Source organism: Nothoprocta perdicaria, unplaced genomic scaffold (assembly GCF_003342845.1).
Source record: "Nothoprocta perdicaria isolate Ctin4 unplaced genomic scaffold, notPer1 scaffold_240, whole genome shotgun sequence".
Lineage (NCBI taxonomy): Eukaryota > Metazoa > Chordata > Aves > Tinamiformes > Tinamidae > Nothoprocta > Nothoprocta perdicaria.
The window spans coordinates 126,345-145,181 of NW_020455467.1; the positions used below are offsets into that span (position 1 = coordinate 126,345).

At 38.4% G+C, this 18,837-nt stretch overlaps 1 protein-coding gene across 1 annotated transcript; it reads right to left on the reverse strand.

Moving 5' to 3' along the window:
• Positions 1–201: 201 nt before the first annotated feature.
• Positions 202–15,846, reverse strand: TSPAN8 (tetraspanin 8). The gene is made up of 8 exons (XM_026039801.1): positions 15,787–15,846; positions 11,537–11,596; positions 9,722–9,847; positions 8,987–9,061; positions 8,790–8,897; positions 5,603–5,752; positions 3,467–3,550; positions 202–255 (listed from the first exon to the last, which is right to left on the reverse strand). The coding sequence occupies exons 1-8, from the start codon at positions 15,844–15,846 to the stop codon at positions 202–204; spliced, it is 717 nt and encodes a 238-aa protein (XP_025895586.1).
• Positions 15,847–18,837: the final 2,991 nt, after the last annotated feature.

The following is an 18,837-nucleotide window of genomic DNA, read 5'->3' on the forward strand; positions in this document are numbered from 1 at the left end:
CATTCACTTCATAAAGTCTTATGAATTTTAAGGAGGTAATTCTGCAATTTGCGAAGTATCTGTGCGCACGAGAGCTGCTGTTTTCATCAGAACAGCTGTCTGGGACATGCATGTATTTATCCGAAAGTGCCAAGTCAAATATTCCTCTATCTATAAAGGTTTTGATTTGGCTGGTGACATCGTTCTAACACTTCCACAGTTTCATTTTCTCTTGATCTGGCAGTACAGGCTCATAGAAAACGCCAAAGCAAGAACCTGGAAAACAAAGACATTTCTGGTATTACTTGGCAGTTCTGGAAATCCCCAGATACAACTGATACACAGTGAGAACATTTTGTTTGCAAATGTCTTGGATTTACATGCAGGCTAAATCTGCTATGCAGAAGATTTTTTCCGATGTAATTCTTAAAGAACATGACTCTATAATATTGCCATTTTAATGAAATCAGTATCCATCACATGTAAGATTGCAGATAGAAAATTTTCATTTCTTTAAAAGATAAATGCTTCATACATAGGCAATCCTATAATTCTGTGTTTTTTTTCTTATTTAACAGTTGTTAGCTGCAATGAAGCATATGAGAATAAGCATTCTACTTAAAAGAAAATAAGTAGAAGTTCAAGTAACTTTGACAAAAGTTTGATCTTTTCTTTTCTGAAAAAATGTGGGATTCCATTGCTAATACACAGATATTTATTTTTTGCCTTTGAATTCTTTTTGGCTATTACTGTCTCCTTCGTAAATGTATGTACACATGCATTTGTATATATGCACAAGCATCTGCATATATGTACATAATCCATCACTTTGAGTGGCAAATGCTCTCGAAACAGTGTGTTATACAAAAACCAGAAAGTATCCAAATGACATTTAGGAAGATACACGCACCAGGATATTTCATTTACTCCAATTAGAAGCAGTAGAGAGCATACAGAGCAGATGGGATAGAAGGAAGACAAGGAGTTGGGCACACACCTGGAATAAGCCCTCACAGCTCCTCTACCAAGCCTGCATTTTCACTCGTACTCAAGTGAAACTGGACCATTCTTCTCCATATTATTTCCACTGATAAAGTTAGCTAAAACCATGAACAGTCTACAAGTGAAAAAAAGCAGCAGGCAGAGGGAGAGTGCTAGGGAAGCCTTCTCCTTGTCCTTTCCTTTCCTTTCCTTTCCTTTCCTTTCCTTTCCTTTCCTTTCCTTTCCTTTCCTTTCCTTTCCTTTCCTTTCCTTTCCTTTCCTTTCCTTNTCCTTTCCTTTCCTTTCCTTTCCTTTCCTTTCCTTTCCTTTCCTTTCCTTTCCTTTCCTTTCCTTTCCTTTCCTTTCCTTTCCTTTCCTTTTCCAGAAGAGAGAGATAGTTAAGCAAGCAGCCTTTAATCTTCAGTTATCTGAACATGACATATGTTAATCTGTCTTTGGAAGGGATTCATCTTTAAAGGGTGTAATTTGCCTGCTGACTATTTGTAGGTAGCTTAAGCTCTTCTCATATTGTTTATTCATTTTATTTTCTAATCCTGCTACATCTGGGAAAGGCAGCCACCAAAGAAGCTGACATCTAGAAAACAGGGAAGACCGATGGCTAATGAACTAAAGGATAAAACTCATGTAACTGCAATCACTAAAGTGACCTGTGATTTACTTTCTGGATAGATAAGCATTTTTACATTTCTCTTATATTTTTAAAAGCCATCTTTTAATATTGCTGTGTATTTTCCCCCATAATTCTACATAAACAGGAGGCCTGACCATCACCCCCACATACACATATAGTACCCTAAGTAACGTTAAGCTGGTGACAAATAAAAATCAATGGTATGTTACCTCAGAGTGCTGTAGCTGCATAACTCTTTCCTGTTTATTATTATTTTCCTGGAAATGTTTTTTTTCTTTTGAGTTGGGCTCTTGCCCACTCTTACAGCATGAGGGGCAATCTGCTGCCAATGATGTTTATAAGTTTTCTGCTTGAAATTGTGCAGCTTGAACTCCATACAATGATCACCATCATTCTGCCTTTACCTGAAACATCCTCTTCTTGTTGGGAGGAATGGGGAGGAGGGGACGGGTGTCAAAAACCATGAAGGAATAGTGAAAGCAAGGGAAAAATGAAGGAGGAAAGTAACTTGATGAAACCCTCAGGTTCATTGACATTTTCTCCTTAAATGACAAAGCCTATCGTTCATCAAGAAGCTGGTTAGAAAACTACATTGCTTTCCTCTTCTTCCTGGGAAAATTTTGCATGTATGAGGAATATGTATGTGTATGAGGAAGCAAGCAAATGAAAGATACCCACATATTAGTCCTCTTTAAATATAGGAATTATGAAGCAGTACAGGTGTGGAGTCAGATATGTTTACACCCTTTTTAACGATTAAATTATGCCCTCAAAGTAATAATTTCATATAGTTATTTCTCCATGACACAAAAACGCAGTTAGGAGCAACTAAGATATAACTGGCTTGAACTATTATAAATGCCTGGCATTTCTTAATGGAGAATTAGGTCTCCTTTAGCCTTCTCTCTCCTGCCTTGAAGGAAAAGCTGCAAGGCCAGCTGGTGAGACCTGGTTAAAATTCACACTAACTGAAGTACAGCAGAGTAGTGCATAGTTGGGCAATGTCTCCCCCTAAACACTGTATGGCAAATACATGGTCTAAAAATAAATCCTCTTCCCTTCCCTTCCCTTCCCTTCCTTATCCATAAAGTCAGTCTAAAGCAGGCACACTTAACTATCCTAAGGATTTCTCCTGGAAGATGAGTTAACTTTCAGAAAAAAAAAGAAAAAGGAGAAAAGACTAAAAAGAAAAGAGACTAAAAAGAAAAGAGACTAGCTTATGCAGAATTGAGAGGGTGAGCTGCATTCTTAACAAGGGCACATCAGAGACATCAATCAAGATTTGAGGAAGCCATTAGGAAGGTTTTCTTTTGACTTTAATGAGCTTTGATTTAAGCCCAGTTATGTCCAATTTGAAAAAGAAGACAAGGGGCTTCAGGCTCCACCTAGTAACAACAGAAAGCTGCGAGAAGACAGACAGTTGGGTCCTTAGGTAAGGCAGCTTTCCAGAATTTTGGATCCTCAGATAAAGAATTCGGTCATCAGAAGGTTGCATGGGTGAGACAGAACAGATCAGCCATTCTCCAGGTATTTTTGGGGTTGGAATCTGTAACACTGCTCCATCCTCAGAGCTTACTCTCACTCTGGCTCTAACATTGTCAAATATATGGATGAAAAGTGCCCTGTGATCTAAGCATACAGGCAGAAGGCTGGGCTGCTATCACCTGAAGTTTTCAGCTTTGAAACCATATATGGTTTATACGAAATAAGAGTATGGTTATGGATGAAGTAAGAAGTTGTTTTCCCTTGTCTATGAATTGAGCAAGCCAGATATTTTAATCTCATTCCTAGTGCATTTCAAAGTGGAACTATTGTTTAGAAGGTACTGAATATTTTAATACTAAATACTGGTACCTCAATAACTGCAACTCCAAATGTCAATCCCATAATTATGATCATATTTTCTTCAATCATGCTGATTAGTTTATTTCCACAATACTGAAAAAAAAGATTAATTAGAGGTAAATATTATTATTATCCTAAGGTTATTAGAAATATATTCTCTAAAATCACTCTACCCTCTCTGTGTAAAAAGACAAAGGCTATCTTGCTAATGAACACAAAAATACATCTTTATATACCTTGTGCTCTGAAACAACTATCTACTTTTTTGCATAACATGAATTTAGTAGCTGAACATAGAAGATACAGATGGAGAAGTTGACTATAATGCGTAATGTTTGCATGGTTTTTAGTTGGGAGGAAAAGAAGCATCTATTCTTACTTCGATTGGGTGATCTTTTATTACTATGACATGGCACATGCAGCAAAGATCAGGTCTGAAATGAATCTTTGAATTCCCACTAAGCTGATCTTCAGATTTGAGACCTCTAATCTAGCCTATTATTAGAATCATACTTATCTCAATACTTGCATTAGAAATCATGTCTAATTATTAATTTTGACAAATGTTAGGTGGTCATGATCTGGAGCTGGGAAGAAGCAAGTAATCAGATCAGAAGTTGTAAGCAGTGCTACTCTCCTTTTTTAATAAACGCATACATCTGCTCTTGTAATGACTATGTCTTCTGCAGGCATTGACAATATTCCTTTTGCAAACTGTAGGGAAAGCCAAATGTGGCTTAAATCCATCAAAACCACAGAAATGTTCCAACACTACATCTGCCTTTCCCCAAAATCAATGTGTAATTATATTCTTTAACCATATTTATTTATTCACAGCAAACACTTTGGTTCTTTCCTTACAGTCTTTCTATAGAAAGCTTTTTATTTAAGCTGACTCAAAACTGATCTGTATTTCAAATCATTTTTCCTGTATCGAAAAATGACTGCCTTCACTAACATCTAACACCCCCAAGAAATGTGAATGTAAGTTTATGTGAGCCATGCCTATTGTGCACCTGCAGTAATTTCTCTGATGGTTTCTCATGTGTCCTTTGAGGACTTGTCTGAGGCCAAAAAGACATTAAAGATGTGTCCAAAATAGCCTCTTTGTGTACAATTTACTTTCAGATTGGTTCTGGCACCCTCTTCTTAACCAGGCGATTTCCTTGCTTTAAAGCGGTATTTGCTACCATGGGACCATGCAGGGAGGAAATCAGTGTGCAGGCAGAGCCTGGTTCATAAGCTGTGCATACAACCTAATTTGGACATTTGCTCAAATCTGCTGTGTACTAGATGCAGAGACTGGTGGTAATCTTCAGACTACAAGCATTCAAAAAAACACAACTATTTTGTGCTAGTTTTCCACTTCTTTACATGTGTGTTTATTTCCATGCATGAAGTTTGAATTTCCATACATGAAGACAGCTAATTTTTAAAATTAATTAATTAAGATCTCTGCTGCCCACCCACCAGTTTGTGAGTACTCTGTCATTGTTGTCTGTTAGCACACATTTTGCCTCATTGTTATGCTAATTATCACAAGCTTTGCAAAAGGTCACAGTTGTAGGAAATTACATTTTGCATATGCTGCCAGGATGCCTACTATAAGGTTTCTTTCCGTCATATTCTGCAAAATGAGTGTGAATATATTTTCAGGGAAAAAAAAATTCAAAAATCAAAGGTTTTGTATTTAATTACTTCATTTTTCAGCAGCCCTTTGAAAGCACTGAATCAAACTCTCAACCAATACGTCTACTACCAAAATGAAATTCTGGAGGATCACAACTTTTTGAGGGAGCAAAGAGAGCCAAAGGACAGCTGACTTGCTGCTCTGGCTTAAGTGACATACGTCAACTCAGAAGCCATAAGAGCATTTTTCACCTGTAGTAACCAGGCAGACTGCTGAGATTGTATGAGTAGAGCACTGTACCACTGAGACAGAGGCATCCCAGGAAGAAGAACAGTAGCATATTTCATGATACTCAGCAATAACTGATGTATTACAGGCAATTTTGGCAAAGGAAAAGAAGGCAAAACTTCACCTTCTTGGTACCAACCAAGAGTGCTGATTGTGCCTGTCCCTAAGGACAACCTTGGGTCAAAACCTACTTTGGAAAGAAGAACAGGGAATTGCATTTTTCTTACCGTTTTATAAATGTATCTGTCTCGATAATAGGTGCAGAGGTCTGTAGATTGCTTCTCTACTGCACATTCACAGACTTTTTGGTTATTAATAGGAACATTAAAGTTTTTTCCCCAGTCTTCCGGCCCATTCAGCAAACCACAGCATTGATACTGCAAGAAAGGAGGAAACATAGAGATGAGAAAAAGTGGTGACTTGAAGTGAGAGGAGGGTAGTGTTGAGGAAAACAAAAGAGAACAAATTGTCCTTTCATTTTTTTTCTCTAAAGTGGAAATTTTCCCAGTTTGATGCCTGTCTCAAATGCCCTTTAAATTTCTATACCAGTTACCAGAATGGTGATTGCATGAGTCTTCTGCAGGTTATACTTCCGTGTGGTTAGTAACATCTATAGTAAATCATAGGCACATAAAACTGTGAAATCCAGAAAAATAACCACCTTGAATGATAGTTTACCCATTAAATTACAAATGGATAGAGGAGGCCAGGGGTCCATTTGGGGTTTGTGAAAACTAAACCTGGTGCAGTTTCATTTCAGGTTCTACTTTATTCAAACCACTACAGTTCAGATGTGCAATTTTGGGTTTGTGGTTCTGCCTCTTTTAAAAGGCAGCTGGAAATGTTGTTTTGTGAAAAAAGAAAGCCACGGGACATAATAAAAGCAATTTTGGTCTATTTAAAAATTAATACAGTAATTATGGCCTTTTTTGATTTTGCATACCCTTCACTGATCCCTCCAGGGAACTACTTACTATATCAGAAGAAATAAGCTAGCTCAGGAGGGGACTAGGATGGAGGAGGAATGAGGAAGGAGAGGGGTAAGTAATATAAGCCACTCAAATATATAAATGACTCTATTTTCTTTCCTTTAACACCAGCAGCCTTAAAAACACAGGTTTCCTTTAAGCCTATCCATCAAAGCGCACAGGGAGTGTGGTGGCAGCCCACACCATGAATGAGATTCAAGAGTATGCTCTGAGTGATATAGAGGATGAGGATGGCACTAAGTCTCCATCTTCTAGTTTTCTGCTGGTGGGAGAGGTCAGAACAGATACAAGCACAGGGAAAACAAATCTCCTTTGTACAAATCTCCTTCTTACACAGTAAAACATGGCATTCCATTACTTTGTAGCAAGAGAATATACTACATGAAATACATCCCCAAAGCTTCCCTTGCTCCTGAAGCAACTAGATGCAGAGGCAGCTTCCACTCCATGGGGACGTGAGCCCTCCAAGGAGCTGCAGCCACCCGGTTACTCTCTCATTAAGGACATGTGAAATGATGAACTCAGACTAGGAAAGAAAGGGAGGGTGGGGATAGCAGAGCTTGTTAACATTTTATGACCCTTTGTTTAGAAATATCATTAATAAAGGCCTTATAAAAGTGCCTGTTACTGTGTCAACAGTGGACAGAAGATAATTTGTTTTAAAATAAGACGGCTAATTTCAGTAGGTAATAAGTAACTCCATCTTTCAAATCCTACTGAAAAGAAATATCAACAATGCAGCTGAAACAATCTGCTCTACATTCCAGCTTTTTATCTCACATTTGAGTTAGAAAGCTTTTCCAAAGAGCAGGAAATACTGTAAAGACACTTCAGACATTAGAAGAACTGAACATCTCTAGACGAAACCAAAGGAGATGCCAGTTTCTGTATGTAAAACAGATCCAAAGATCTGAAAAAGCAGGGAGCTTTGGACACTTAAAGCTTCTGCAATCAAAATCTTTAAACATTTCTCACACAGGTTCATCTTTCTGAAGCTCTGAGGAGACCTACGCAGAGTTTGGAAATGGAGAATAAAATCAGTACCTCAGTCTACCCTGAAGAAAACACTTGCTACAGGTAGCTTCAGCAAGATGCACCTTGCTTAAGGCACAGACAGGAAGTATAGACAGAGTCTATACTTCATACTATGTACACTTTTCACTAGCCTAACCATAGCCGTGCAAGAGTGGCAGCCCTAGAATTACACAACAGCCTCATAAAAATCAACAGATTTATGGCCAAGACGCAAAGTCCAATTCCTCGGTTCCTGAGAGCTGTTTGAACTTGCACGTTTGGTCTATCACATTCCGCCGAGAATTACAAGCCTTAAAATTATCCTTCCTCCAACATATGCACAAATTTCTCTAGTGACCTGCAGTAAGGCTGCTAGATCGACAGTGTCTAAGACTCAAGAAAGGCAAATACAAACACATGCAGAGTGTGAGGAGGTTCAATAGCAATTATGGGGCTCCCAAACCCCACAGGGACGTGCTGTAGGCCCTGTGAGCTCTATAGTGTTACTGCCAATGTAATGAGCACATGGCCTCAAAGAAGGAACTGGGAACATATTACAGCCACTTCCCAATGTAAGGGGATCTTTGTTTTGGTTGTGTTGTTTATTTTAAGACAGTTCTATTTTTTTTCATGGAGGAATTTACAATCACTGATGCAGAGTTGTGTAGTTTCAGGTGGTGTGAAGTTTGAACTTGGCCAACTGACTTAGAGAGAATGGAGATGTAAAAGCCTTCACGTTTCATTAGCTTGTGCTGCCTTTAAAGGCTTTTCATCATCTACTCCAGAATTCAAATATGTGTTACAGATTAACCACCCAGCTGGTTAACACATCATCCTATGCAGTTTTTGTTATTGAATAAATATATATGAAACATATTTGGAGTTGCCACACAGGCCGATAAAACAGCACTACACAGACACCCAGACAAATAGAGAGAGATCTTTCGTCAAACCTCCCTACACTTGCGTAAGTCTTAAAAACAACTAATTGTTCTGAGACCGTGGAGATGCTTAGACTACACAAGGAAATGTTCCTCAAACCTGCAGATATCCAGATTATGAATCTATTTCCTCTAGTTCCAGTGTGGATCCCCGAATATGTCATCCTCTCTGCGTATAAGAGAGAAAAGGGCACAACAAAATCTACCTCAGTAGATTCATTGCATGTTTTATGTCCTTGCCTTGTTTCTCTCACAAATCCCTTTGTGCAAAGAAACCATTATGGAAAGCCCAAGCCATGGAAAAAAGACCAGAAATACCTTTTGTAATGTTTTAGCTTCTATTTCAGTCAGTTTCTTCCCTATGGCCAGGAATGAAATCTGAATCTTTGTCAGAGTAGCCACAGGTTAAAATATGAACAAATGCTAAAGACTGGATGGATAGAAATAACTCTTTGATACATTTTAATTACCTCGTTCTGAAATATCTGAAAATTCTCTTGATACACTTTTCCTTCTTCAGAAGAGCTTTGCAATAGATCAACATTGGCTGAGATGATCGAGCTAAAGGCTGTTGCAATCTGTAAGTACAAATATTATATTATATTATTTTCTTTGTAAAAACAAAAGGCAAGGAAGACTACAAAGAAAACTCAGCACAATACTGTACCTGAGGTTTGTACACTGCTGCTAAAATACCTGTTACAATCTGAAGAATCAGGATCAGAAGTAGTCCAATAAAAAACTAGTGAAAAAAAGAGAAAAAATACAATATCCATTATCATGAAAAGATATATATTTTCTTTTTCTTTTTTTTTTTTTTTTTTTTTTTTTTTTTTATTTTTTTTTTTTTTTTTTTTTTTTTTATAATTTTTTAAAAAAAAACAAGGTTATAATCAGAGCTGCTCCAGTTATTTCTTGAGGGAGGGGATGAGAAAAGGGGCTGTTTGAGGCAGAGTGTGTTCCTCATCTTCCATGGTGGGTCACAACAAGGTGCATTTCAGAGGAGTTGAAGGATGGGCAGTGTGTAGATGGGAGATATTGGGCAGAAGGACAGAGAGGAAGTTCTGGGTGGACTAGCAGAGCAAGTAGCTGGGAATTTAGGAGATGAAATGGTAGTGGGCAATGATGGATGGCAAAGACTGAGTAGCTGGGTGAGGAAAAGGCTAACAGACTGCTAGATGCTCCCTGGGCTGCATTTGCTTGTTGATGAGGCCACCCATCCTTTCTTACACACTAGAATTTAGCAGGGTCTCAGGCATAAGATAAGCAATGAAAACACGTCTCATATTCATAATTCTAAATAACCATATGACTAAATAAAAATATCCCCATCTTACAAAGATAATATCTATCAAATGTTGGTTTGCTCTGTAAAAGTTTAGCTGAAGGTTTTACTTCCTACCATAAGCAGCATGCACTGGCTTTCCTTTATGGCACCACAGCACCCTAGAAATCCTAGGACCATGATGATGCAGCCCACTGCTATTAGTAGATCAATTCCTGCAAATGCCACCTGAACCTGCACGTCCTGAAAAGAAAAGGAAAAAAGTCTTTCAGCTACAAGAAGCTCTTCCTGAAAACGTCTGTAACCCTCTCACTCCCCAAAATCAGAGAGCAATCAGAGATGTTCTTTTCATACAAAACCAAAAACTATCCATTTCACATTCTTAATTTTTTTTTGCTGGGGAATTCAGTAGGACCTGGCTTTCGCTGTGTACTTGTCTCTGCATGAGATGAAAGTCACCTTTACACAGTAAATAGACAAATCTTGCCCTTAAAATAGCTTTTGGGTTGTTTTCAATTGATGAATCTTTGCTTTTTATTGCAAGAAGTAAAATTGATTATCTTGAAATTGCTGCTACATTAACCTTAAACTGAAGAAATAAAATCTCTGTTTGTCATTATAGGCACACACTCTGTTGCTCTTCCTGACAAGACACTTCTCAGAGCTAAGCTGGATATGCTGGAAAGATACATTGTCCATTGGAGATTACTTTTTTTCTCTTCTTTTTCATTTTTTAAGCAGGATCTCTAATATAGCCCTCTGAAATGAAGACTGCATTTTGATGTGTGGGACATTCAACTAAACAATTCATATAGCTCAGTATTATTAAATATCAAATTATTCAGTTCCCATAGGACTAACTGTAGCCAAAGGCCAAAATGGAGAAAAAAATCTTCAAAGACTATTTTCCAATGTAGCTGGTGCCAAGATCAGCAAAAAAGATGTCAGGAAATTGTCACATTTATCTTTTGATGGAACTTACAAAGGTATATAGACAAGTATAATTTGAAGAATATGTTATTCTTTTCCCTTCCAAGTTCGACAGTGCTTCCTGTTATTTATTCTTAGAAAGCTCTATTCATCTACAGCCAAAAAGTTATGATCTGTTCAGTAATTACTCAAAAACATACATTGATTTGGAATGGGCTCTTTGCTTGCATAAAGGCAAAACAAACAAGCAAGCAAACACACACACACACACACACACACACACACACACACACACACACCAAAAAAAAAAAAAAAAAAAGAGAGAAAATCCTACCAGTTTTAGTTCCTATTCTTTATTTCACAGCTTTTAGTGTCACTTCAGGAAAGCAGTTTGGAATGCATTTATGTTTGCTTTTCTGAACAGGAAATTTCCTCACAATAAGACTGCAGAATTGTGGTTCTGGTTTTCCAAGCTACCATGTACCACCTGAGCTATTATACAGGACTTGACCACTGGAGCAGGTCAACTAACAATGCTAACTAACTAACAGCTTCACTGAAATGGAGATTTGAGGGTGAGATTTGTCGTTCTTCCTCTTCTGCTGTACACAGTGACAGTGCTTTCCACCCGGACCTGGTTTACCCCATGTCACAGTGTCATCATGAAGTCAGTTCTGTTACAGACTTGAGGTCTCTGGGACTCGGGGCAACATCAGGTAAATGGTAGGAAATAATACATAAATTTGTAATAATTTATATTTTTCCTAATAAATTGTCTTTTTATCTCAATCACCTTTTATTTTGTGGTCATATGTCTGTATTTAAAATAAACTGATTACTTGCACCATTTTTTTTAATCTTAATCGTGTAATGCATTAGTCTTTTCTCACACAAATTATCTATCTCAACAAAAACAAACCTGTGGAAACAAGCATGGGAAATTAAATTGTATATAGCAGCTTCTATATTTTACTTAGATCTGGTAAGACTGAATACATTTACCTCTTGATTACTGCGAACACGTATCCATATACCAACACCCAAAACAACACAGCCAAATACCTGTAGGGGAAAACACAGAATATTTAGGAAGATGAGCAAATTGAGATTAAAATTCAGCCTTCAAATTGCACCAGAGGATAGCAAAAAGAAAAAATTCTTTTGGCAAAGTGAAAGAAACACAGAATGTTAAAGTACAGAGTGTTGATTCATAGTCAGGGAACTTAATAAGAATCTTCAGTGATGCACCTGATGAATCAACAGAAGAATCCACATTTCAATGATGATTTATGCATGTGCTTGGGAGGCACAGAGATATTCTGTCAGATGAGACAGGTATATAATTTGCTGTAATTTGGTTATAACAAAATTGTAAGAAACATTGTTCTTACATCATGGAAATATACAAGATGTGATAAGGGATACTAGTATAAACGTTATGTCCACAATTATTCAGGACACATTTCTAGAAGTTGATTCTCCATGGTTAAACAAGCAGGAAACTTTCAAAATGAAGTCTTTCTGCTGTGTCATCCTGCTACATCATGGAGATGCTGACTACCTTCATTCCTTAAAATATTTTTCCTCTACTCTGATCACTGATAATTTTTATTCCCATTCCAAAATAATCTTATTCTCTCCTATACACATAAAGTTAAACATTTACGTTGAATTTCTAAGACTAGTGACAGATCCAGATGAGCCTAACCCCCTGCAGGTGCTATCCATCTCTCTATCTTGTCTTTAAAAGAAGAATGACTTGCTTTTAGATGTTAAACTCAGGGTAGATGAATCCTGACACATTTCCTAATCATCTGGATGTGGTCCTATTTCATTAATCTTTGATGTACAACTCTACTATGCATCAGTCATGCTAGTCCTAACCTTTCCTGTGAGGATTCCCACATAGATTTTCTCTTTATTACTAAGTGTAGGAGACAGATAATTAAGACACTGATCAGGGGGAAAGGCTGTGAGAAGACTGTCAGGAAAGAAGGATCACTGTGGACTGGAGTCTCACTATATTCTTAATTAACCTCCTGTATGTCATTAATGCTCGTCATGAATGACCCTGAAATATGATTTGAGCTCCCTGTGATTGAGACTATTCCTCGTCAAAATTAAATATGCTATTCTTAAATATTTTAGGTAATTTTCTCAGTAATATTTCCCTCTCAAAAGTTTTCATACGATATTCAACATCAAAGACCATAATGATTACAGCAGATTATTTAATATGGAACATGGCCAACACTCAAACATGAGCACTACACATTTCCCTGCTCTAAGTAAGGCTCCTGTAAGTACATTATAAACATGAAAAAAGAAAAAAGTTGCCTGATTGATGGCAGCTATGACATATTATCAAATGTTGCTAGAACTCTCCCCTGAAATCTTTTCAAACACACTGATTCTCCCAGAAACTGATGGTATCATATGCCTTTATATTTGAGTCTTACTGAGCAGCACTGTTTGTTCAGCAACACAGGACAATAGGGGATCATTAATGTGAAGATTTCTAGTTGAGCAGCATATTTGCAAGTATTGTGTATTTGTAGCAATTGCTACAAGACCAAACAGAATTTGGGCCACTGCCTTATTTGCTTTATAGGAACTCCCATAGAAGCACAGCACAGTAGTACAGAAGTAAATAAAGCTGAAAGCGAATGAATTTATCAATTATATGGGAATTCTACAATATACATTTCCTTCAATCAAAAAGGACTATCATTTATACACTAAAACTTCTAAAAGGGATATATATTTTAATTATGAAAATAGAATTGCATTTCAGTAGAATCTCCATGTTTTGTTCCTGTTGTTTTTCTCCAAATATCATACAATATAAAATGTATAATAACGTACAGAAAAAAAAGTCAAATAGTGAATCAAATACCTTGTTCCCAAAAGGCCAAAATAAGATATTTTAATTTTTATGGAATGCTCCATCCTAATGATCAATCTTTCATGAAATATAATTTTAGTTAAAGAAAAACATTTCAGGAAACTACTTCATTTTTAATGAAGCAGTTATTTTCTAATATTCACTTATTATTTCAACCAAAATGAAAGTTATCTTCACTTGGTTATAGATGAGACTGCATGTCTGAATCAGTCTCCTGATCAAAGATTACTCTGTTATTACCAAGACGTGGAGACTGGAGAGCCTACACACTGCAAAAGAGAGAGGAAAAATCTGACCTGTTAGGTTTAACGTATCAAAACACCTTGAGGGTTAACTAGAAAGCTTTGCATGGGTACCCAACTCCAAAACATACATCTTCAAAACTCATGCTCAACTTTTACCACACTACAAAGCTATGGAAGCCCTGGAGTCCAACATGGGACTGTGGGATCAAACACCAGCTGAGGGAGAGGATGGTGAAGCCACTTTGTGGGTCTAGGCTAGTCTATTCCACGGTTTAGACACTTAGGGATATGCTGTAGGAACCATTGAAAAAAGGGCACAGGAAAGCAAGAAAGCACATTCCATATACTCCTAAGAGAGGACATACCCAGAGGGATTTCAAAGGTCTGAAAAAAAAAAGCACACCATGTAAATATGCATCATTTGCATTATTTAAGGTTAAAGTTGCATATCTATTTAAGGTTAAAGTCACTTTCATTTCCCAGTACCAGCTTAATTTTCCAGCTGTCAGCTGCCTCATGCACCAGGAAGCACAACAGTGGGAGCACTACCTATAAAGACATCACTAATCTCTATGCTTTAGCAATTTAATATTTTCCAGGGATTAGAACCAAAAGTGTCAATTGAAGAATTCAGTTGGCCTTCTGTTCTCACATAGTCCTATTTGCACTATAGACTGTTCTTCCCTACCTTATCAGTGCTAAATCCCTTCCTTTAAAAAAAAAAAAAAAAAAAAGTTAATATGGATGTATTTCTATCCTTCTCAGTCCCATTCAGTTTTGTCCCATGCACAGCAAACACTCTCACCCTATTCCTCCTCAGAATGAAGTAGATATTTTGCAACCTTTGGCATAAACACAGGCTACAGAGCTTTGTTCTAGGACTGATTGTTTCCTGACTCCCCAAAGATGATGTCTATCCTTTCCTAGGAAGTGCATGCTGTCAATAGATATTTAGCTTCGGGCATTATTCACATGTTCGCTCCAGATGTAGTTTGGGGCTTTCCTAGTGCCAGGTATTTGCCTATGCTTTACCTTAGAGTAAAGGGAGATGCATATTAATAGAAAACAAAAAAAAAAAGTCCTGAGGAGCAGGAATTCTAAGTCACATTCTTATGGACCTTTTTATGTACTGTTGCAGAAAAAAAAAAAAATCAACACAGATGTTAAATATCTTCCATCTGCTTTGGTGGAGGTGGAGGAAGAAGGGGAGCAGTCCAAATCTGCCATCATCACTGGTCTGTTAGAAATGTATTTGTGAGGTCAACAAGTGAGCAAAGACTTTTGCTAACTCTGTCGCTCATTTTGTCTAGCCACAGATTTTCCAGGACTACTGTATGCGCTCCATTTTAAATGGTAGCAACTTTTCACTAGGAAAAAATCCCCGAAGGCAAATGCCATGTTGTGACTAGCAGTTCTACTTCTGGTTTCAGTGAACCTCTGGTGAACCCAGCAAACCATGAAAAAAAAAGCTTCTTAACTCAAAACTTTCCCAAACTACCAAAATCTTGCAAACCAGCTGAGATGTGACAAGGCAAATACAGTTCAAACTGCATTAGAATAAAGCTGTGCTGTTTTAAGTGCAGGCCAGGCTGATTTAGTCCACCTATGGGCAGTACTGCCAGCTTGTAACCATTTTAACATTCACTGCCTTATGTCAAAAATAAAGTATGAAACACAACATACAACAGGGTATCACAAAGAAGGCCGGACACACACGCACACACAAAATCATCAAGAAAGAGACTACAAATATAAGGGTATTGCTTTGTGGGGCTGTGCCTTTTGGACAGAAACAGACAATTAAAGCAAGAGAAAAATCCATTCACATGGAGCATCTTGTATCTTGTGACTGAATTGAAGGGTAGGTTACAGGCAGGGGGACAGACTCCAGGCTGTTCTTGTTTTGAACTGGAAGGAAAGGCTATTTTGAAAGAATAAGAGAAAAGGAAGCTCAAAATTAAACATACGCTCCATTCTCTGATTTAGAATCATATTCTGGTTCCACTTACGCTCTAATTTCTTCACAATTGCTCAACTATAGCCTTCAGATAACACTGAACACATTTCATGCATCACTAATAAGAATCCAATCATGAACTTACCCAAAATAAGAAGTTGAAGATGAACATGGAATACTTTATGCAGCGGTTTACTCCTGCCATTTTCAAAACGTTGAGATGAAAGTGAGAACTACAGAAGAAGCTTTCCTACGAGTTTGCCCTTGATTAAAGGTTCCCCTTGCTTCTTCAGGAAACCTCACAGACCAAGTCAAATGCCTTGTGCTCTGCTGCTGAAAGCAATGGTGACTGGGGCAGCTACAGTTATTTAAACAATTCATATTGTTTATAGGTAAATATTAACTGGAACATTGGGACGACTAGAACACCTCCACCAGGTGTTATTGCTGAGTCTTCAGATTCTCACCGTGTCTTTGTGAGCTGTACATTTTTATGGTCCTTTTAATCTTGTCCTACACCCCAAAAGTAAACAGATACTGCAGCAAACCTATTCTTTCAACAGAAAGGGAAGTGAAAACAAACAAAAAATATATATTACAGAGCTGCTTTTAAGAGACGGAAATGGCTGCATTTCTTAATACTTTGGCCTTACAGTGCTTGCTGTCTTTCATTTTTCCACTAATCATTGCCAAAAGTCATTCACTCATATTCGTAATCACACTCCAGCTATTCAGCCAGAATAAAGGGATGGGTCTGAGCAATCCTGCAGAAGAAGGGGACAAGGAATCTGCAGACATTACCTCCGCCTTGCTGTCTACTTCAGGTGTTTTTTCCTCCTCCTGCCCAAAATGGGACCCTGAACATTGAGGTGTACAAAATGTCCTGCCATGCATGTTTCCAAAAGTAGTGTGAACCCCAGCTCACAATTCTGGCTTAAGATTCAGTGTATCTCTTGGCAGAAGGAGACCGATTTGTCCCAGAAGACACTAAACTTGTTTCATTAGTTTTGTTTTATGTCTTGTTTGTTTTCTCTGGTGTTCCCCAAACTAGAAATTGTTATAGAAACTTGAAAGTGTAATTGATTTTTCTGTACTATCTGCCCATTTTTAGAGAAGCCTGAAATACCAGTCCTTGGAGGGATAAGGGTCATACCCAGGTTCTCCTGGTTTCCTCACACAGGTGAGCACACAAGAATTAAATGAGAAAGTTTAGGGACATGCTGAACAATATTGATTGATGCAGATTCCTTTACACAAGCCTTATTTTTAATCTTTATTATCAGTTTGCATTCCCCAATTCTCTGTATTTGAAAAAAGTAGAAAGTGTTAGCATATAACACACCTATAGATGGTGACAAAAAGATGTAGGTTAAGATCCTTCTCTTTTGAACGATCTACAAAAAAATATCTACTTCATACTGAATAACTTCCTCTGGCTGCTCTCTAAACTAGCTCTCATTGAAGGAGTGATATTGGAATAAACATCAATTGGAGAATAATTTTCACTAATTTTATTCAAATGGATACAATTTTAAGAGGGGCTGTATATCTGCATTCAAGTTTCTGGGTTCTTTTCTGGAACAATTCTCTTTTTTTTTCTCTAAATCTAGGAGATTGGCTGTCTGACTGCTTATTTCACAATATCCACCCTTAATCTGTGAATGTTCCTAAAAATAATTGCACTCATGAAATACAGGTTTTGTATGAACTGGGAGAAACAACTGCGTGGTATGGTTTAGATCTAAAGCACTCAACAAATAAGTAAGTTGAGAAATGTGGGTGTCTTTATGGAGAGATGCCATAGCCACAGATGAATCATGAGAATAGTTTAAAGTGCCATATAAAATTGTATGACAAGATCCATGAAGGGTAATAAAAGAATCACAGATGACATGGGATTTGAAGAGAGAAGTCGGAAATCAGGGCAGCAGTTCTAGTTAAACCAAATTTGCTGTTGGAGGAATTCAGAAACAGCATTCTGCTGTACCAAAAGCTGCAGTTATAAATTGCCATGTGTTCGTTAGGAAAGGCACGAGTTATAAGCACTGCTCTCTGTGAAATGCCTGGCCCTGGCATTCAGTAAGAGAACTCTGAGGTCTGCTGTGCCTGGGTAGAAGGACTGTCCCACAGAAAGCAAGCACGACCACATTGGTCCTACACAAGAGGCTGATGCACACAGACTCGGCACATGTTTGGGGCCCAGTCCTGCTCACTGCTTTGCTGCACATCACTCTGGGGTTTGGGGCATGGAGGAAGGTCTGCACCAGCAAGGCCATGGAGCAACCTCCAGGGCAATGCCCAGCCCGGGGCTGCCAGAGGCCCCCAGGCAGAGCACTCAGTGTTGCCTCTGGAAATTAGCTACCAGAAATTTTGGATTTTATTTTTTTTAAATATGCCTAACAAAAATATGCCATCCAAATTCAATGCACACAAGCAATTCTCATAAGTTTTCAAACCTTCTATAGGCATTGATCATTTCTTATTCCCTGGCTACACAGTTTTTAATAGGCCTTGGCAAAGAAGGGAGAAGACACAGTTATAAATGCTTGCAGTTATACCTATAAGCTAAAGTGCTATTTTGCAGGGACATGCAGGTAGCAGGAGATGTGAATGAATGAGAGAAATGACAGGAAAAAGAAATTGCCTGTAGATCTTCACTGTTGTATAGCTGCATGTGCCAGATTGCTCCTGTCACCTGCCATCGTGTCAGACCTTCCTGGCATGCATGAACCAGGCAGACAATGAGCTCTGCCCTCCCCAAAACACCCTTCTGCCACAGACTGCTTGGAAGCTTGGCCCAGAGACCATGTGGAAATACCCTGCTCAAAGAGCACTGTGAGGAAGAACTTCTTCACTGTGAGAACTTCACAGGCTGCCCAGGGAGGCTGCGGAGTCTCCTTCTCTGGAGATCTTCCAAACCCGCCTGGATGCCGCCCTGTGCCCCGTGCTCTGGGTGTCCCTGTTGGAGCAGGGGGTTGGACTAGGTGATCTCTAGAGGTCCCTTCCACCCTTGAACATTCTGTGATCCTGTGAAATTCCTCCCCTCGTTAGCGGTTGGGCTGTGAGGATTATCCGCGCACAGCCTGGGTGCCGCACGGGCTGGGACGCCTTGGACACGCAGCCCTCGAGCTCCTCACGGCAGGGTGGGAGCAGTGACGCAGCGATGACTTTCCCTGCTGTGTCACGTGAGAAACCG